This window comes from Chenopodium album, chromosome 27 (genome assembly GCF_948465745.1).
Source record: "Chenopodium album chromosome 27, dcCheAlbu1.1, whole genome shotgun sequence".
NCBI lineage: Eukaryota > Viridiplantae > Streptophyta > Magnoliopsida > Caryophyllales > Amaranthaceae > Chenopodium > Chenopodium album.
In genome coordinates this window covers 3122173-3144562 of record NC_137860.1, presented here as the reverse complement: position 1 = coordinate 3144562, position 22390 = coordinate 3122173, and the positions used below count along the sequence as shown (strand labels likewise).

Sequence of the window (22390 nt, the reverse complement as noted above, 5' to 3'; positions counted from 1 at the left end):
TACAATTTTTACATTGAATGTAATAAAAGAACCTTTGAGAGAACTCCTTAGTCCTTTTTTTTGGGAAGATATACCATTGAAATGAATTACAAATTTTTTTAAAAAAAATGAAAGAAATATGAAGAATAGTACTACCTCCATTAATTATTTTGTGTAACTTTGAAGAGGTTCACAATTGCCAATGCAAAATTTGAGGGGCATTGATTAGAGGATAATGAAAGAAATTAATTAAAGGGAGAAGAGAGAGAAAGTAGGGCCTCCCCATGTGTTTTGGTGGGAAAATCTGATTCTTGTAGAGGGATTTGTATTCCCTCCGTTTTTTCACCAAAAATTCAAAACTTTTGAGTTTTTGGGTGGGATACAAATTCCCTCAAACTTTTTTTTTTTTAAAAAAAAAAAAACAAGGCATACATTTAAATTTTCCCCTTCATTTAAATCTAGCATTCACCATTTATGAGACTTATAAAAGCAAGCCCTGATACTACAAAAGCAATAAATTTTCAAACCATTAATTACATACCATACTCTGTCCAAAACATAAAAATGTTTTCCCAAAAAATCAGCAACTAATACCCACATTAACCCTTAATTACCCAAAAAATTAGCTCCTAAATTAAATTAGTGCTGCACATCTTCCTTCATCATCATCATCAGCTTTGCATTGCTTCATCATTATCTACACAAAAGTGTAAGGTAGCTTGATCTTCTCAAAAAACCGCATTAGCTACCCCTACATCATCATCAACAATCTGCAGAAACAGAAAACACACAGAAGGCATGGCAGAATTAGATGAATCTCTATATTATGATGTTGATCAACGAACTATTGACAGAGGAACAATTGACAGAGTTGTACTTTAATGAGGAAGAGGAGTTACAAGATCAAGACATATAGTATTATGACTTTGAAATTGAAAACATGCAGTAAGAAGAAGAGGTAGAGGATGTGACTTAAGAACTAGAAGTTCAAGTTGAATTCCAAACAACCCAACAGCTAACACAAGAAGGCACTCAAACAGTCAACAAAAAATAGCTTACCATGCACCAAAGAAGCAAGATTGTTGAAGCAATGTTGATGAAGATGAAAAATGGAAACTTACCATGAGAATACAAAATGCAACTTTTAATTCAATTTAGTGTCCACAAATCAAAAATCACAAGAATTCTCACAGACATAAAAAAATAGATGGCACAAGAGAATTTGATTGATGTCAAGACTAGGAAGATAGGCAGAACACGTCCAAAGCCTAGGGAATTTCCAGATGAATTCCTATAGTCAATCCCTCTTTACTTAAGGCAGACAAAAAGGTCTTATGCAGCAGCACTGAAGATTTCACATGTCACTTTGCATTATTTGAAGAAAAAAGGAAGGCTGAGAACACCGCACAACAAGTTGTAAGCCAGCACTAACATCAGATCATAAGGTAGCTAGAATGAAGTGCGTTCTTTCTCATATAAACCTAGTTCTAGGAAATGAGGACCCCTACTTTTAAAGACATGAAGTATGTCATTGACATTGATGATAATTGGTTCTACTTGAACCCTGATAAAAAGAGATTTTTACTCCTTCCAAGTGAAGAAGATCCATACATGGAACAACAGTCTAGATGGTTTAAGTTAAAGGATATGTTTGGCAATTATTGGGAAGCCACTATATGTCTCCAATGGGGAACTACTACATGATGGCAAGTATGGGATATTCCCATTCACAATAAATGAAAGATCAAATAAATCAAGCAAGAACACAGCAGCAGGCACAATGGTCACAAAGGCACTCCGTAATGTGAACAGAGAGGTCATCAAATATATGTTGAGAGGGTGATTGACTCTTACAACACATTCAAACCAGAAGTGAACAAGTATAATGTGTGACTTTATAAAGATGCATGATCAAAATACTCAAGGCACAAGGTGGGAAATAAGTACAAAATTCCACACATGAACAAGAAAAAACTTGGAAATCTAGGCATTCGACCATATCAAGTGCATGTTGAGAAGTAAATAATGATAGAGGCTATGGAGTACCTGAACACAATGTTCAGGCCAGTGATAACTTGTTATTCGATAAGATTTTAGAGTGATTTCGAACCTTGTTTACTTGATATATTGCCGTTTTGGTTCACTTTTACTCTATTTTCCTGCAATTTTTGTGTATCCCTTGCTTCACGGGTTGTGGGTGTTTTTTTTTTGAGTTATTAGGGCCAAAGGACGACCATTTGAAGCATACGGTTGATGAACCGAGGAAGGAAGCCGTGACAAAGGAGCAAAACTGAAGAAAATGTGAAGAGAAGGGCCTAGAAGACCCTGCACGGCCGTGCCATGTCCTGCACGACCGTGCAGGAGTGCTCCAGCAAGCTGACGTTTCTGCCAGATCTTGCACGGCCGTGAAGACTTCAGCACGTCTGTGCAAGTCACCCAGCACGTCCATGCAGAAGCCTGCACGTCCGTGCAGCTTATTCAACCCGAATCAGTTTCAAAACTGATTCTGCAGTTTAAGGTGTGCACGTCCGTGCCAAATGTGGCACATTCGTGTAGGTTTCCCTGGCCAAATCAGTAGCAAACTAATTCACATCTCTGACTCTACACGGCCGTGCATGGGATGGCATGTCCGTGCAACTTAGGTTGCACGTCCGTGCCAAGCCCGGCACGTCCGTGCAGATCTGTAGCCGTGCCCGACTCTTGTTTTCTCCGTCCTTTTTATTTGGGGGTCATATAAATACTCCCCTTTGCTCATTTGTACGGGCATCCAAGTTTTTAGTGCTTCCTCTTAGTTGGTAATTGTAGAAACACAAATATTTCTCAAAATCATTAGTTAGATTATAATTATTAGCTTGGAAATCTCATTCTCAATTATTGTAGAAGACAAGTTCCACCATTATATTGTTATTCAAGATCAAAGCTTCTAGTAATATTTTTCTCACTCTTCTCTTCCATTTTAATTGCTTTGATTGTTAGTTTTCTTGTTTAATTCTTGTATGCTTAGATTGTTAATTAACTTAATTTTTAGTTTGAATCTTGTTCATGAGTTACTTGAAATCCTTAATTGCTTTAATCTCCATGGATTGTGAGTAGTCTAATTTTCTAGGGTTTGGGTAAAACCCTCAATGTAGTCACTAATTACTTGTTGCATGTGCTAATTTGGTAATTATTGGGTATTAATTAGTTGAGCTTAAGTGGTTTAATTGTTTAGTTCTTGTATATGGCCATTGCTAGAACTATTATCCAAGCTTTCTCGATCTCAACGAAGGATTAAGAGATGAACTTGCGTTAGCTCCCTTTTGCTTGATTGACTTGAAATGCCATGAGAATAGGAATTTCTAGTCAAGGGAATGTTTATGTCATCGTTGCTTTGTGCTTTGTAACTACGAGAGTAGGTTGTATTCATGATTCAAGTAATCCCTCTAGCTTGAGAGAGTAGTTGGGTGCTTTAGATGACATCCCCTATTTTATCCCTTATTTTACCTTGTTTGTGCATGTTAATTGTGATTTGTGATGAAGTTGAGTGGTATAACCCGAGCCCTAGAACCCTCTAAATATTGTTAATCTTCCCTTAGCTTTAGTTGGCTTGAACTAGTGCTTGTTACATAAAACTAAACCATTTTCGACTTCATTTAGCTTATTTATACGGTAGTATTTCGGTGGTTGATTCAACGCCTCTCTTGGGTTCGACCCTTTCTTACCCTTGTTATTAGCTAGTGAGACCAAGATAGGACTTTATCTTTGGTAGGCTCGACGACGGCCTATCAGCCAGCACCTGAAGGAAATCATGAAGCAGCAGAGGACATGGAGTTGGGTGCAGACTAGAATATCGTACAAAGCAACTCAGAACATCCTGCCACACATAATAAGCACCTAAAGTTTGTGATTCCTTTTTTATTTAGCTTTTGTAGTGTTAATGAATAGGTGGTTAGGTGTATTTTGTGAGTTAGGATGTGATAAACCACTTAGGCAGTGTTGTGTAAGTTCTAGTGCTTATGTAATATAGATTTTGTAGCCACATTTTAATTGGAATGAAATGAATGAAGAAATTATGCTAACTAACATTTAATCCATCAAAGGAATACATGAATGTTGAATACAACAATTCAAAAAAGTTTACCTCAACAACAATCAAATTATTTTGATTGTTGGAGCAAAATACTTGTTCAAATTGTAATTCAATGGAGTCCATTCATCATATGGATTACACAAACAAAAAGGTTCATAGTACAAGGTGGGATTCCCCACTTAGAACTTCATAAACAGCATTGAGGGACTCATAGAAAGTGGAACTAAGTATAGTAAAGACATAACACTGTTCTCTACACCAACAATCATTAAAAACATTATAGGCAACCCACAACCCAAGTTGACAACACCAATCACATAATAGCCTCATCATTCATTAATCAAATTCCCAGAAATGCCATAAGTCAGTAGTGCAACAACAAACCACAACACACAACAAACCAACAACAAAATTCAGCAACCAATATAATCAGACAACATTATAATCCAGCAACGGCATCAACCAGCATAATAATCTAATAATAACCAACAACATAATCCATCCACAACACACAGCATATTCCATCCACAACCTAAGTCAAGTAAAAATCCATCAAACACCAGCAATGTAAGGCAACAACCAACCAAAATCCACACCAAGCAAAACTCGAGAAAAGAAAAATCAAAATAACTAGAACATACAGCCACAAAACACAACCATATTACGAAATCAGGAAACCAATCAACTCTTAATTAAATCAATGACTAAGGGACTCAAATTAAAAAATGAAATAAATTAGGGTTAGGGATTGTAACATAAGCATTCACTCAGAGTATTGAACCCTAGGGTTCATCCGCCTCACATAGTGCTGCACACTAGAGCCAGAGCCAAGTCCGGAACCATGATCTGCCTTGAATTGCTTGAAGGAGTTGCTGAAACCTCCTCTTTTTCAGCCTCTTCCTCATATGACATGACAATTTTCTCCTCATCAGGTAATCACCGCATCCGCCGTAGCGCCACCCTAGCAACTTTCCTTGTAGCCCTCAGCCTTTCTGGTGGCCTCGGTCTCTTAGATCTAGCCTTTTTGGTGGCCATACAGGACCCCTCACCATTTTCAACAACTGGATCTACAGGTACATCAATGAAATCAAGCGTTTTCTTACCACGGGACTCACCTTGACCATCAACCCTCTTTAGACGTTCCTCCTCTTCAACACTCTCAAGAACCTTACCCAAAGCTTTGTACGTTGTTGAAGTGCCGTAGGGACCAAACTCACTAGACTCGTAAAATTGTCGAGGAAAGGGAAAACCAGTCTCAATCGGTTGTATAAGGGACTGGATCAAATATCCCTCACCCACATCATCTGTGGCCATCCAAGCATTGTGGAGAGGTTCAAGGTTCACCATTTTGTAGGGGAGGACTCTATTTTAGGGACATCTGGCGAGATAAATGGTAGAAAATGATGGATGAAGAGGAGATCTAGAGAGAGAATGGGTAGAAAACAAAGGATGAAGAGGAGAGAGAAAGTCACACAGAAGATGAACTAGGGTTCATCTGGAGAGAAATTCAGAAAAAATAAGGAAACCCAACCATCAAATTTAATTTTGGTGGTTGGGAATGTGAGATAATGAGAGTAGTTGGGGGAAGTGGGATAATTAATGGAGGGAGTAATTAGATTAGGGTAATTTGATTAGTTTTAGGTTAGCAAGATTAAAATAGACTAAGTGTGAAATGATAAAAAAATCATACTCCCTCCGGTTTCAATTATCTGCAACAATGGTACTTTTTACGGACTCCTAGGCAAAACTTCTTAAGCATGATTATTGAAAATTAAGAGGAGAGGAAAGGATAATTAATCCAACACCCACACCCACGCAACCCTCACCACTCACGCAGAACCACCAACCTCAGACCACCAAAACCACCACGCAACCCCCACTCACGGACGCAAAACCACCAAACTCAGACCACCGAAACCACCACGCATTCCCCATTCACGCAACCCCATTCACGCACCAGCCCCACGAACTCAGACCACCAACACCCACCACGAAACCCACGACCCCAGGTCTTGAATCGAAACCCACCGCCCAACCCGCGACCCCAGATCTTGAATCTAAACCACCGCCCAACGCACGACCCTAGATCTTGAATCGAAACCCAACGCCCAACCCACGACTCCAAGTCTAGCCACGAAACCCACCGCAAAACCCACGAACTCAGATTAGTGGTTGTGGTGTAGTGGGGTCTGGTCTAGGGTGCGATGGGATTTGGTCGGAGAATGGGGCGGCGAGCTAGGGTGTGGTCGGAGATTGGCGCGGCGATGGGGTATAGTAGCGCTGTAGCGGTGGGGGTGGTGCTCTGGTTTCGTGTGGTTGGGCTGGAGGTAGGCAGGGTTGGGTTGGGATAAGGTGGTAATTAGTTGAATTGGTAAGTAAGTGTAATTATAAGATGTTAAACAAAGTTTAAAAAATAAAGTAAGGGTAAGGTGGTCATTTTATTGTATAAAATTTACTAAAAAAGGAAAGAAAAAAATTTATTGCAGATAATAGGTAGCACCTATTTATGGTAAATGTTGCAGATAATTGAATGCGGAGGGAGTATTTTTTTTAAGTAAGGGCAAATTTGTAATTTCCTGCCTTTCTTACTATAAATGGGAAAAATAGATAATTGCACATAACTCTGATCATCCCGAAATTGCAAAAGTTGTACAAAACAATCAACAGAGGTAGTACGTCTAACAAACATATATATATATAATGTACATTATACATGTATATATACATGTATCATGTATATATATATATCCACCAAGAATATATTTTTTAAACCGCAATCCTTAGAAATGAGAGCCTTTCCAAGAAGAGGTTGAAAGAGGGGTCATCTCCCATCATGTTAACTCTAATATATCTCCGAGAGACATTGATACCGAATCGTGACCCATTCCTTCCTTTGAATTTCAGCTTCCTCATTACTTCTTCTGCGTCTTCACCAGTTTCAAATTCCACCCATGCAAAGGCTGCGTAAAGTTAAAACAATTCAAAATTTTGTTAAAAATATAATTAATAAATTTTACAAGTTTTTTTACTTCTTATTTTATTTAAGTCAATTAAATTACTTCAAAATTATATATATGTCGTCATGTCGGTCAAAATGTAAAATCAAATATCATTATTACTTACGTTCAAAGAGTTTGATATAAGATTGAATAGAAAACAGAGGGATGGGAGATCACAAGAGGATGAGAGAAATTTCATTGATGGTTTGTGTTATTATAAACTAATAACTAGTCTTCTGGCATGTGCAACGCACATATTTTTCATAGAAAACTACATTGAAAAATGAGTAAGGAAATACCAATAAATTATTATGGGTGCAATATGTAATAAAAAAAAAACATGAATAAAGAAATTATATTGTTGAGACTTTAAAACAAAATTGGACTTGAAAAAAAAGGTGAAAGGACTAAAATTAGAGGAAGAAAAGGAAACAATGGTATTGAAGAAGGGAGATGAAGATGAAATGTTTAATGAAAGTGTAAAGAAAGATAGTGTAATAAAAAATAATTAATTTAAGAAGACATATGGCACACTACATTGAAAAAGAAGATATACAAGGAGTATAATAGGATGGGACATGTGTCTTTCCTGGTTTGAGTTTTTAAATACTAATAAAGTATAGATAGATTGTAGATCATAGATTTAGTTGTTTGATCGTTTAAATTAAGAAAATTTTGTCAAAAAATACCTTTTAAAGCAATTTTCTATTAGGAAAAACCTATAAATTTATTTTGGCAACTTAAAACTTAATTTAAATAATTTTTTTGTTAAAGACAACCAAAACTCAGCTTTCGACATTAAATTGGTCTTTTCCGACATTGACACCTCTTGTGCCGGTTATGTGCCTATTAATCTATTATATATTGTAATAGTCCAATCCAACCCTTTTTCTTGTAAATTCCTTCGTTCTCACTCTTGTTTAATCTTGGGTAATTATTTAACAATGTAATTAATTTATAAGTAAAGAAAACCATAACTACCTCCACTACACGTCACCCATTTTATTTCCCGGCCCCACCCTAGCAAGTAGCGTCCACTACAAACCGACCCATCTCTAGAAATCTAGAATAGCTCATTAGAGGTTGGTGAGGGTAAAATCAAGGCTATTTTAGTGGCTGGCAAAGAGTTTTGAGAAGAATAATCCCATGTTTGCTCGATCTGCTCAAAATAAATTAACCTTTGCGTATTCTGGGAATGAGCCAACCTTTACCCCTTATTTTCTCAGAACAAGCTTTTTACCGATATAACATGTTTAACTTGTTAATTTTTTTTAGTTTCTTTTCCCACCCTAACCATCACTACACGGCCACTAAGGTTCAACCATCTTCATTGATAGCCCTACCCCAACCACCTTCCCTAGCACCGGCACCCCAAAAAACTCTATCCCCACCAATAAAACCCACTCAGCCACACCAAACCCCCCCTCCAACACAAAACACCATCACCAATCAATAGGTTTTTTATGTCAAATTTTCATATATTTAATGACTTTTACAGTTTTACACATTATGTAAAATTAAAATAAATATTATCACAATCAAAATAATAATTTAAAATCGTCATTCAATTTATATTATATGCAATATTAATTATTCCAAAATTTAGAGCCAAAAATCAAATAATGAGAATGATACCGAACAATCGAGGCTTGAATAAATACCTGGAGTTGGAGAAGTGAGCTTTCCCATGAAGTTACAAAAGCTTGGAGAAAAGTCTGGGAGGCGAATAGCCGGATTGTGTTGGACAACAGCTCTAAGCTTCTCCCAACGTTGCCCTAACATGCGGTGGCCATATTCAAACAACCCTTCAACTTCAAACAATTTATGCAACTTGGAAGGCTTCTCAACCATATAATAAGTATGATTTTCATATTTATCAGCTATGAAGTTTAAGATCTTTGTTGCTCGAAGCTGCCCTTCATGGCTACTTCCAATGGTCGTCAACAATATTTGCTTCTTCATCTTTTTGGCAATATCTTGATCCCTTATGATGGCCCACCTTTAATATATAATTATTACCCATTGTTATATATATAGAATTTTTGTTCTTGAGTAATTGGAAACAAATAAAAAACATTGTTTATCTATAAGCTATGAGCATGGATGCGTGACCTTGCTAGACTATTACGACTTCTGATCTCTCCATCCTAAGCTAAAATAATTGACACATATGAACTTTATGGACTATCCATAAACTAATTTAACTTTGACTATAACTTTAAACTAATTGTATTAATAATTTATGTTATCATCCAAAATATTGATAATTTGGTATTAATATAAAATTCATCATATCAATCCTTCAAGTTTTAAAAGAAACCACCTAATAAAATCAAGTGAATACTAGCTAATTAAAAAAAATGTTATGAGAAACTATATAGAAAAAGCAATAAAATGTTATAAAATACTTCCTCTAGACTGGATTTCCACTGTTAACCTAATTTTTTAACATTGAACCACCTCAAAAACACCCTTGAACCACCGTCTCGAGGTATGAAACTACCCCGAATATTCCCAAACTACCCGAAAAATGGCCTTAACCCTAATATGATATGATATGATATTAGAATTGGTACACTTACCCAACTCGAGATCCAGCATGACCAGAAGTCTTAGACATTGTAAAGAGCATAACATCATAATCAGCTGGAGAGGTTATAGGCGTGTAGTGTGGCCAGTAATAAGCAAGGTCATAAATCACTGATCCTCCCTCTCTATTCACCACCGGTGTTCGAATCGTACCATCAGGGTTATTCGGAGATGTCACCACTTCAATGTACGGACCCGATTTCTGTTGGAAGGTGTTGGCATCTCCTTGCCATTCAAATAACTCTGATATCTCTTGCTCTATGACCTCTCCATAATACTGTGATTAAAAAATTGGATATGTCAATGTAACATATATTTGAATATCTGATGGTAAAAGACTCCAACATGCTAGCTAGCAATAACATTTTTTTTAGGTAAGATGAAGGACCGAACTGAACCAATACTGCTCACAAGTTAAATTATCTCACAAACTGACAAATTTCATTAACGAGTTAGATAGTATGTCTTGATTTATTATTCATCAATAGATAGGGTATATATACAAAGGCTACCACTATAAGAATATGTGCATTTACTGATGGGAAATATAAAATGGATGGCTGATGATGAGTCATATTTATATAGAGTTTATAGGCACGTTTATGCTAGTTTTATAGTTGGTTTTTTAGGCCTTTTGTCTCATTTTAGGTCGCAAATGCATAAGTTGTTTGTTTGTGCTCTATTACGCTCCGTTTGTGTTTTTCTTAATATTTCAGGTATTTCATAGTAATTTGGACGCTTTCGTAGTGTTTGGAGTAGATTCGAATGATATTTGGATGGAAGTCGAGAATTGAGCTTATTAATCGAAGATCGTGGATGTTGACTATGAGGATTTTATGCATGAGAAATGAAAATAGCATCCACAATGATCATTATGCACTTTTCGAAATTGAATTTGAGTTAGAAACAAAGTTAAACAATGTTTTACAAAGTGGCAAAACTGAGATCTTATTCACTCTTTTGATCATAACTTGATTTCTACAGATTGGATTGAGGTGATTCAAATTGCGTTGGAAACTAGACTTGAAAAGCCTTCTATTGATAGGTCACACGCCCCTATGCAGTTCCTAGAACGTGAGATACAACCCTTTGAAGTTGACCCTACGAAGCTGTCATCCCATCGCCCAGTCATCGGGCGATGGATGTGCTGTACGCTCGAGCGTGCGCTGCTTGTTGGGGCGATGGAAAACCAGTGCCCACTGGTTGAACCCCCTTGTGCAGCTCGTCCGACCATCGGCCACCCATCGCCCGATGGGTGGGGTGTGCACGCAAGCTACTAGAAATCCTACATCGATTATAACTCTTTCAATCGACCAATCATATCACGACTTATGTAATTGCTATTTTTTCAGATTTTATTTTATTTATTTATCTTTAGATGATTAGTTTTAGGATAATATATACACTCAAGGGATATTATTTTTCCCTTAGGCCTTTTATGCTTTTTATTAGTTTACATTCTTTTGAGTTGAACCCTAGTTTCTCATGGCATCTCCATGGATTCTTCCATGGATGATTCTTAGGTTTATTATTTTAATTCATTGAGGTATTTTTATTCCTATTTCTTGCTTTTAATTATGTTTTTTCCCTTAGATCTAGTTTTTATTATTTCTTTCATGTTTGAGTAGTTTAATTTCTAGGGTTTAGGAATCCATGTTTATATATATTATGAATCTTGATAGATGTTATTGATATTTTGATTATTAGTTTCTCTAATTGATAGTGTTTTATTATTAATCTTGCAACCTGATCAATTGTTGGATTAATTATTGTTAATAAGAGTTTGAATCGAAAGATCTTTCTTTTAGAGGCTTACTTACAATTAACAGTTCTGATTATGTTAGCTATCGAACTACATATGTTGAATTGAGAGCGTTAAGACCCAACCGTAAGCTTAGCAATTGCTCTAGATACTTAATTGATTGAATTGTTATTGATATTTGATAGATTTAGAACTATAAACATGGTAAACCATTACCCTAGGTTTTTTTATTAATTGTTTTATTCCTTTTTTTAATTTAGACTACTTTCTTATCTCAATTACGTGACATAGATTAGTTTCTCCATACCTTGAAAGCTAGATTAAATAGCCATCTCTCTATGGATTCGACCCTACTTACCCTACTACATAGTTAGTTGGTTTTGTTAGAAATCTTTTTTGACAGGTGTACGACAACATATCAATGGCCACTAAAATCCATCGGTGGTAAAAATATACTTTACTGATAATTTTTTAAAGCCGTCGGAAATTTTAGAAATACCGAAGGAAATCATGTAATACTTGGAGAAGCATGTAAATATATAGTGTATGTCCTTGGATTGAACTTGGAGAAGCATGCAATACCTAATAATTCATGTAATTGTTATTATTATGAAAATTATTTAATGTCATCTCTTTGAACTACGAATATGTAAATTTTTGAGCAATTAAAACAAGTTTGAGAAAGGTGAGGAAATGGTTGGATAACAAACATGTTGCCCATATGCCCAATAAAGTTTTAGATAACGAAATGCATTGCACATTATTGTATAATAAAATTGGCTAGCATTGAGACATGGGGCTACAAACTAACATGTCGTTGCCCAAAATGATTTTCGCGATGGCACTACTGTTGCCTTTACCATTATGCGTGCTGCTGTGAAATCCCTTTAGGCCACGAAATATACAAGGTCGTTGCCCAAAGTTCATCAACATATATAGGCAGCAAAATATTCTTTCGCAGCCCAAATATGTATGAGGGAAGCAACCTAGCTAGTCGCCCAAAATTAGTTTTGTTCAACAATGAACAAGTTGTCACCTAACATACATGGGCGTCGACCCTTGTGCGACAAGCTCACAGTGACTTGAAAGTCATTGCACAAACGTTTAGACGACGAAAAAAGGGTCTTGGACGACGTTTTTTTTGCTTAAAATTGTTTTTCTAGTTGTGCCTGGTCGAGTAGGGACTTTTCTATTCCAATGTTAAGCGTAATTTTTTTTCGGGAGATTTCTTAAACTATATTTCTTCTGTGATAGCTTATTGTGTATACTTCAGCAACAATTTAGGATATTATTAGGGTTTCCTTATGTCATTATAAGATTCTTTAGTTAATCAATTAGATAAGTATAGAAAGCCATTAAATTTAAGACTCCTATTATTGTCCAATCTCCATTATAATGAATAATCTCTTGATTCCCCCACATGTGGATATAGGTTTAATTTGACTGAATCACATAATTCCTTAAGTCTTTTGTCTATCTTCTTTATTGATTTTCTCGTTCTTTTTTCATTGACTTATTTCGCATTAATCAAACATAACTCTACACCCTTACTTCCTAACAAATTCTTATATAAAGACATATTTTAAGATCTTAGGTTTTAGGTATTTATAGACAAGTTTGATTAAATTATGCTAATGACATTCGATATTGAGAAATTCGGATAGGTTAGTGAATTTTTGCCTATGGAAATTAAAGATGAAAGCCTTTATAGTTCAAAGTTGCGGTCACAAGGCTCATGAAGATGTATCCAAAAAGCCTTTGGGCATGACGAAGGATACGTGGGAGGAGATTGATATGAAGGCTGTTTCGGCAAATTTATTTATGTCTCTCTAATGTTGTTTTGAGAAAGGTTGCCAAGGAGACAATTATTGCGGGTTTGTGGTTGAAGTTGGAGTCAGTTTATGACAAAGAGCATGATGCTAACTGTTCACTGCTCAAATCTAGACTTAATGATCTTCGTCAAGAAGAAAGTAAACTGCTTAAGTCTTATTAGATGAATAATTCTTCTCTATAATTATGAGTTTGCGAAACATTGATGCTGAGATCAATGATGAGGATATGGCTATTTAGTTGTTGCGTTAGTTCTTTACCACCTTCATATAAGCACTTTTGAGATACTTTATTGTATAGTAGAGATGATTTAAGTTCGGAGGATGTTTATTAGGATGCTTTAACCTAAAGAGATTTAACAAATTGGTTAATAAATCAAATAACCCGGATCAAAATAATGCTTCGGTTCCTCATGGTGATAAGAATTTTGGAAAGAAATAATTTGTAACTATTGTCATATGAAGGGTCATATCAAAGCCGAGTGTTGGAAATCGAAGAAAAAGAATAATGAGGAGAAGTCCAATGATGACAAATCCGCAAATATTGCCAACTTCGACAATGATGATGATTTTGCACTTTAGGGTAACAAGTTTTGGGACTGGGGTTTCTAAGATCTCTTTATGATAAGTGCCCTTTTGAGATCTCTTAGTGAAACGAGAAATCATGTGGATTTTGGTACGGAGTTTATAATAGATCACTTTCGAATTTCCGTTTGCACTAATATAATAATCTCGAATATGCATTAGTTTTTTTTTTCTAGTTATGTTAAATACAATTGAAATTTAAAAATTGTTGATGTAATTTTTATTTTCTATAATTACTTAAGGGTTCGTTTAGCATCGCTGTGGTTTTCTGTTTTTTGGTTTTTTGTTTTTTAAAAGTACATTATATATGTTACATAATGAATCAAAAATTATTTAGGCTTATTAAAATCATGATAATTTTGAAAACTGACAACAGAAAAGTGGAAACATCTTTTTCTTGTTTCCTGTTTCTGGTTTTTAGTTTTCAAAAAAACAGGAAACTGAAAACGAAAAATGATGCCAAACAAGCCCTAAGTTTTTTGTTTGGTTTTGAGATAAAAAAGTGTTTGAAAAGAGTTTGGTAATTTTGATAAGCATGTTTGGCGTCGTGACATTATACTCTCAATCTAGGCCATGTGATGGTTTCATGTACGAAATTTTGTATTTGGAGGCGTAGCAATTCATAAATTGTGGAAAATGTCCATTTCTTGATTTCCTAATGTGTGTTTATGGAATTTTATTTAAGGTGGAGGTAATATGTTTTCTTATGAGCATTAGTTGTTGATTTTTTTGGTTCAAGGTGGAGTTACCTCGTTTGGTTGATTTCAAGTCAATGTTGAGATTTGTAAAATTATAACTTGAAATCTAGTGTTGGATAGTATAGCTACAAATAATTAATATTAATTATTTTTTTGATTTAATGTATTTAATTTTTAAAATTTAAAATATAAAATCATTAAGTGGATTGATTTTCAAACTTAATAGTTTTTATTTGTTATAATCAATCAGGAAATAATTTTGGCACACCCTTAATTGATTTTGGCACACTCCTATGTGAGAGTACAATTTTCTACGTTCTTCTCACATAGGGGTGTGCCAAAATCAATTTCCTAATCAAGTATTCAACTTACTCTGACTTGTGATGTTTTCTTCCTTTTTTATGGCTTCAATTACAAATATTGATGAAGGGATTTTAATTTAAGGGTAAATATTCAATGGCAAAGTAAATGCTTGATTGGGGGTTACACATGCAAGTTGGATGGAGTTACAAGCTGTATTACTTGATGTCTTGAATTCTGGATTAGTCTAACGTACATAATTATCTAGTTTTATTATATGTTTTTGAAGTATCTAATTTAATGATATATAAAAAAATATTATCCTATACATTTCCCCACATACTTAGATAATATACATAAGTCAGGTATTTTGGTTATTACATAAATTTCTACTCCTTAATACGAAGGTTAGGGAGTGTATAAGTTTGGGTTTTATCCTGGGGACGACGTGCCGTTTACTCCCTGCGATTTGCATTGGAGGGTCTGAATCGTCTTGAGGAGAGCTGAAAGTTATCTGCGACGACTCACCCAACTAAATTTCCATATATATTATTTTTTCCACTTTATATTTGTGTGTAAAAAAAAAGTTATCCTAAGAGAGTGGTTATTTTTTACTACTGGTTTCTTTGGTGGAAATAATTAAACTAATAGCCATTGAAAACAATACAAAGCGTATTATGTCAAATACTGACGGGTCTCTTAGATTCTGTTATATACATAAACCAACCCACAAACAAGTGCACACATTACATTTTGTTAAAATCAAGGAGACTGCTTCTTCAAAAGGCCTGCCTAGTCTCTTAGATGCTGAAGTATTTGACATAATATGCTTTGTATTGTTTTCAATGGCTATCAGTTTATCATTTCCACCAGAGACCAGTTGTCAAAAGTACTACTCTCTTAAATAATTTTTTTTTTAAACACAAATTTACTTCTTTTATAGTGACCTTTTTTATAAACATTCTTACCGGAGATTTAATACATCGTATAAACAAATACTAATACAATAGTGAAATGAATTAATAACACTCCTCATATTTCAGCTTTCAAAAAAATATAATAATTCAAATCTAATATTTTATAATAGGAAAATTTACAAGTCATACAAACTACCATGTGTTACCATATAAAAGTTCCTTGTTTTTAGCTTTTTTGAAAATATAATTTATTTGGTTCTTACCTTCATGTCATTTCATTCCCTTGATCATCTTTAACTTTCCCTTTCCAATCATTTCTATAGGAAAATTAAGTCATTTCATTCGTTTACATTTAAACAATTATGTCTTTTCATATTAACTTTACTAGGGCGTACCAACTGGAAAGTTACAAGTCATATAAACTGCCACACCATATAAATATTCCCCTTTTTTTTTGGAAAAAAAATTATTTGTAACTTACCTTCATGTCATTTCATTCTTTAGCTTAATCATTTTTAACTTCCCTTATCCAATCATTTCTATAGAAAAATTATGCAATTTACTTTATATTTAAACCATCATGTCTTTTCATTTTAACTTTATTAGTTTTACATATCAATTTTAACGAACTAAAACTCATCATCTTACATTGTTTCAAAAAACTTGTTTTTACATAATTGATAACCATGGCTGATAAATTTAATCTTCACATGTCATATTCTAAATGTTCTGTATTTTTTAAAATTGCATTAATCCTTTTATTTTTGGAAAAATGGAAACTAAATATCCAACATTTGCGCGGTCTGACAATAAAAATCCAACCTTTGATTAATCTCACAAAAATTCAACCTTTATACCCCACCTTTTCCCACAGATCCATTTGACCTTTAACCTATTAAACAAGTTAAAAAGTTTAAAATATATTAATTTCCCTTCTCACTTCTCCTCTTTCTCTCTCCTATCTCCAACAACCCACCAATCCACCAATTCTGCCACCCCAACAACCCACCAAAAACCCGACCACCCCAGCCAACCTAAAACCCGACCACCCTAAAACCCCAACCACCCCAACCAACCTCGACCCACAAAACCCGGCCCTAACACCAACCACCCTAAACCCCGACCACCCTAGAACCCCAACCACCCTAGCCAACCTAAAACCTGACCACCCTAGCCACCCACGAAACTCGACCCACAAAACCCCGGTCCTTACACCAACCCACCCTAAAACCCCGACCACCCAGCCAACTTAAAACCCGACCACCCCTAAACTCGCCCCCTATTTCTTCTTGTTTAAGGGTAAGGGTGTCGTGGGTGGTCGTGTTTAGGGGTGACGTGGGTGGTCGTGTTTAGGGTGACGTGTTTGGGGGTAGTCCGTGGTTGAGTTTGGGGGTGGCTGCGGTGGTCAGTTTCGGGTAAGGGGTGGTAGGATGTAAGGGTATGGGTGGTCAGTTTCGAGTAAAGGGTGATAGGATTTAAGGGCATGGGTGGCTACGGTGGTCAGTTTCGGGTAATGGGGGTTGGTGTGGTGGTTTCAAGGTTGTCAGGTTTCAAGGTGGTCGGGTTTCAAGGTTGGGAGTGGGGAGTGGGGGGGGGGGGGGTGGGGTGGGGATGTGGTGGTTAGGTGCGATGGGGATGGGGATTTTGGCTTTTCTGATTTTTTCTTTTAATTTTTTTTTTGTTTTTTAATGATTAAAAAAATAATTAACCAATTAATGACTGACACGTGGTACATAACTTTCAAAAATCGGTCATTAACATGTAATGGATCTGTGGGAGAAGGTGGTGTATAAAGGTTGAATTTTTGTGAAATTAATTAAAGGTTGGAATTATGTTTCCATTTTTCCATTATTTTTTTCCAAAGGGTGTCACCAACCCTTTTTAAATTTTATTAATTATTTAATTTCTCTATATTTCTTAACCTTCCAAATCATTTTATATGAATTACATATATTAAATACAAAAAATATACTGTGTTGAGAAATTACCGAGTAATAGGGCTCAGCACAAACAACGGGTATACGCTTATCTCCGTTACTACTAGTCTCCTTAATAGACAACGCCAAGGCACGAAGTGCGGTGACAAATAACTGAGATGATCCTGTTCCTCCGATAATGTACCGGTCCTCGGCCACTGCATTTCCGATCACACGATGCACCCTTCGAACAGCATCGTTGAACTCCGGCATCTGGTAGAAAAAATCAGCCTCATTTGGGTTCACAAAGTAGCTTATCAAGTCTGATGCTTTTATTGTTATGGAGCATTCGTCGTCCACCTTTTTCCAGTATGAGTAGAACATCTTAGGGTCACCACTACATCAGTTCAATAAGATTTGTGTATAAAATTACATTCGCCTTGCAATATTTCTTGGTATAAATCATAGTTTTGAGAACAAAAATGAAAAATTTATGACCCATTGAATTCGTAGTAAAGGTAAAAATATAATGTTTCAACCAAATAAAAATGGAGAAAGTATAACTTACTGGTCAAGATTAATTACAGTGTTATTATTATTTTCGGAAGAAGAGTTGCGATCCTTCATTATACCATTAATATTGCCATTTTTGGTGACTAATTTTTGGTTTGCATCATGTAATAGTGACTCCATTATTGAGTACTTGATAATTATATGTATAACTATTTTTCTGTTTCTCTCTCTACAATTTTTTGAAAAAGAGTTATTGATATGTCTCATCTTGCCGATGTCTTCAAAATTTATAGGATATAATTTACACGTGTTCTTGATATGTCTCATCATGTAATAGTGATTCCACTGCAGAGAGTGAGGGATAGCTTAAGTAGTTAGAGCATCTATTCTGATTCCAAAAGATCTTGGGATCAATTCTCATCCCCGCTCTTGTGGCTCTCTAAACACCAAAAAAAAAAAAAAAATAGTGACTCCACTGCATTTCCAATCACACGTGATATAATTCACACCTGCTTAATTTGTTATTGATTGACATTTTTGGCATTGATTAACATGTACACCTCACGTGACCCACTTAACCCCAATGTTCCATTATTTTTATCCCTTTTCCCTCCATTCATTCTTCCTTTGTCACTTACATTTCCGTGCAATTGTATAAAAGTTTATAAAAACCAAACTATGATGAAATGAGTGATGAAAGGGAGAATGAATGGAGGGAAAAGGGAGGAAAATAAAAATAAAAAATGGGGTTAAGTGGGTTATGTGAGCTTGTGAGGTGCACATTTTAGTCAATGCCGCAAATGTAAGTAATTAGTCGGAATTCGGGGGAATGGTGTGACTTATCAAAAAAAATTTAAACAGGTGTGTTTTGACAAAAAAAAAAAAAAAAAAAAAAAAAAAAAAAAAAAATTATAACAGGTGTGTTTTGACAAAAAATAATTTATAAGATGGTTTTCAACAAAATTTGGTTTTTATAAGATGGTTTTCAACAAATTTTCTTTATTAATATACCTGTAAAATAAATTTGATTAACTATCAGCAACAATAATCAACATAAAATTCCAATAAAAAGCAAACTCAATTCAATCATAACATAATGCTAAAACAGACACCAGGAATGACACGCGTCAATTCTTGGTGTAGTTTTTTCCCTTAAAGAAAAAACCTTGCCCTTTTTTATTAGAATCTTCTTTGAGAAGTTTGGTATAATATAACTTTTTTTGAAGGGGGGAGATTAGATTCATTAATAAAAAGCCATACGGCACTTACATAAGAGATCGTAATCGAACAATACAAAGACAACCGAACCAATTACAAGTTCGAAATAAAAGAAACTACAATTGCACGCGCACAATGACTTTCTTAAGTACCCTTGGCTCATATAACGTTGTCCTATGCAGCCTCTTGCAAGGAGGTCTGGCAATATGATGTAATTTCTGACGAGAACCTTCATTGGCTCAGAATCCCGTACTCCTCGACCTGAAATCAAACTTGGTGTCGTACACTTCACCATAGACAAGACCAACTCCGATTCAAACACGGATATCGGCATGGAAGCAAAACCCTTTAGCCCAAACCAACAGAAGATCAAACCGAAGCCCCATAGCCAAAAAACCCGGCTTAAATCCTGCACCAGTAGATCGGTACACCGATCTGCAAGCCCCATATTACCCCAACACACCACACAAACAGAAAAAATAATAAAACTAAATAGCACACAACGACTTCTAAAAGGAAAAACAGAAAAAAAACTAAAACCTAAAACAAAAAACGAAACCCTAACATCCCACCCCGCCGCCAAACCGAGCCCCACCACCAACGCTCTGGGATTCACCGACCCAGCCCACGAACCGCCGGAAAGAAACGCACGGACCACCGAGGCCCGCCTGAGAAGCCCGAACCCCACACGCCCCTAAGCCACAGTAACGACAACCCTACACGAGGGACTTAAAACGGCCTTACATGAGGGACTCAGAGGGAGAAAACTCCCCCTCCCCGTTCTCGTAATCAACGTTGCGGCAACGGACAAGGGGGTGGGGCGTAGGCTCGGCAGGGAGGCGGTACAAAGAGACGACGGTAGGCCGGCCGTACGGTCGGAGAAGAACAACGGCGGCGGACGAAGAAGCGGTGCGGCGCAAAATGAAAGGCTGAAGAAACGAAAAACCATAACGGAAAAAGAAAAAAACAAGCTAAAGGGGTAGATCGGAGGCTCGCCAACTCTGTGGCATGGGCGGTGAGCCACACGCCCGCCGGCGAGCCTCATAGCCGGAGAAGAAAGAATGGGGGCGGCGGTTTATGGGAGAGGGAGAAAGAGAGGATTTTTAGAGAGAGAGGATATTTAGAGAGAGAAAGGGTTTTATTGCAATTTGGTATAATATAACTATCATAACATCATTTCAAATATTTTATAAGTATCTTTTATAGTAAATATATTCCTATTAGTTATTACTCTACTTTCTATAAATATTACTCTGTATGACAAATCATTTATACAACATAACTTTTTCATTCAATTGATTAATATAATTTAAAATGATGAATCTATTAAATAATAGATTTGTATTACACAAATTATTGTTAAATTGGAATTTGATTTTTATTTCTTTTTTTAATATTTTAATTGGTATCTCGCCTAATTTTAATAGAATAGCCTAATAAAAAATATGAAGGGATTTTAGCAACATAGCATTACATTATAAACACTTTATCTATACATGTAATCATGTAAGATTATTTGATTAAATTTTATGTATTTGTATCTCCAATAATACTTTCTTATAGTATCGTAATTTAAGGAAAGAATTGAATAAATATCAAAACGGGATTATCATTCATGCCCATTAAGTGTAAATACACAATTTAAATATTTATTTGATTAAAAAAGGCAAATTTTATAATAATTTATCATTGAATTTTTAAAACACTCATATGGTCTAACGTGTAGAGGTAGTTTTAATATACTCATTTGTTTAATTGACTATTTCGTTATATTTCATATTTCATTTCATTATATACGCAAAACCAAAGGTAATATATATTTTATAAATGTATTTTATCTATGCTATTTTTTAAAACAATTATTTTTCTTTATTTTATTGATTAAAATATGGTAAAATAACCGTGCATGGCACGGGGCCTAATCTAGTTAAACAAAAAACACAAACCAAATTAACTCACAATGGCGAGAAATCAAAGAAAGACCACATAATTTTATTTATATTCTTTGTTCACAGATTTTTGTGTTTTCAAGGAGTAATGTACTTCCTCCGTTTCCTTTTAGTTGACACGTTTCTTTAATTACATTTGCCAATGCACTTATTCAATCATTAATATCTTTAATTATCAATAAGCAAAAGTTATGAAAAGTTGATATTTAGAAAGTATATAACGTGACGAATTTAACAAGATCCCACATGACTATATTTTTCATTGCGTACAAAGCACAAAACACGGTTAAAGGGAGGTGTGTGAATAGTGCTAAAGTCAAAACGTGTCAACTAAATAAAAACGGATGTAGCATGATTTTGGAACTTCCTTATCATCTTGTAGTCTCTCTTGGACCTTGCTCTACAGATGAATAACAATGAACTCTGGCCTTAAACCTATAGATTTACAGAGTGTCAGAGTTGTTAGTGTATTTACGTTATTTTCAATCTTGTCCATTAATTTCTCAATTTAAATGCCAATTGTTGTAATTTGTTTTGTTTGGTTTGATGGGCAATATTCTGGATGGGTCTCAGCATTTGAAGATTTGTGATTCAGTGTTTAATTGCTAGACTATTGATATTGAAATTAATTAGACTTCATTCATCGAGAATTTGGGCGGAAAGAATTGTCAGATGAAGCCGCAATTTCAGGTTTTATTGATTTTCTGAGCTGTATTTTTTACTTTACCGAATGACTTGAATATACTGCCCTGGTTCAATGCTGCCCATGCTGCAACACTATCTGCTCTGCTGAAGCAGCTGCTGCTGGTGCTACTACTACTTTTTCTCTTTTCTTGCTGCTGCATATGTTGATGTTTGCGGTAACCCTGTATATTACTCCCTCCTTCCCTTAATACAATGCCTCTTTTAAGCATTTATTCCTCACATAATAAAGAGAAAGAGACATTGTATTAAGGGACGGATGATTTTTGAATGAAAATTGTGATATTACAACTTTGTATTAATGAAAATAAGTAAGTTTATATACTTCCTCGTTTTATTAGTTGCCGCTTTTTATTTTGGCGCGT

The 22390-nt window shown here is 35.4% G+C and overlaps 1 protein-coding gene across 2 annotated transcripts; it reads right to left on the bottom strand.

Moving 5' to 3' along the window:
- Window positions 1-401: 401 nt before the first annotated feature.
- LOC145621351 (tryptophan aminotransferase-related protein 1-like) lies at window positions 402-18424 on the bottom strand. Of its 2 annotated transcripts, none has more exons than XM_081676083.1 (5): window positions 18212-18424; window positions 17716-18040; window positions 9630-9913; window positions 8709-9046; window positions 402-749 (listed from the first exon to the last, which is right to left on the bottom strand). In XM_081676083.1, exons 1-5 carry the CDS (start codon window positions 18421-18423, stop codon window positions 742-744), a joined length of 1167 nt encoding a protein of 388 aa, XP_081532209.1. In that variant the 5' UTR covers window position 18424; the 3' UTR covers window positions 402-741. The 2 variants fall into 2 exon arrangements, with proteins under 2 accessions (XP_081532209.1, XP_081532208.1); XM_081676082.1 differs by lacking the exon at window positions 402-749 and adding an exon at window positions 6630-7008.
- Between the last annotated feature and the right edge of the window lie 3966 nt (window positions 18425-22390).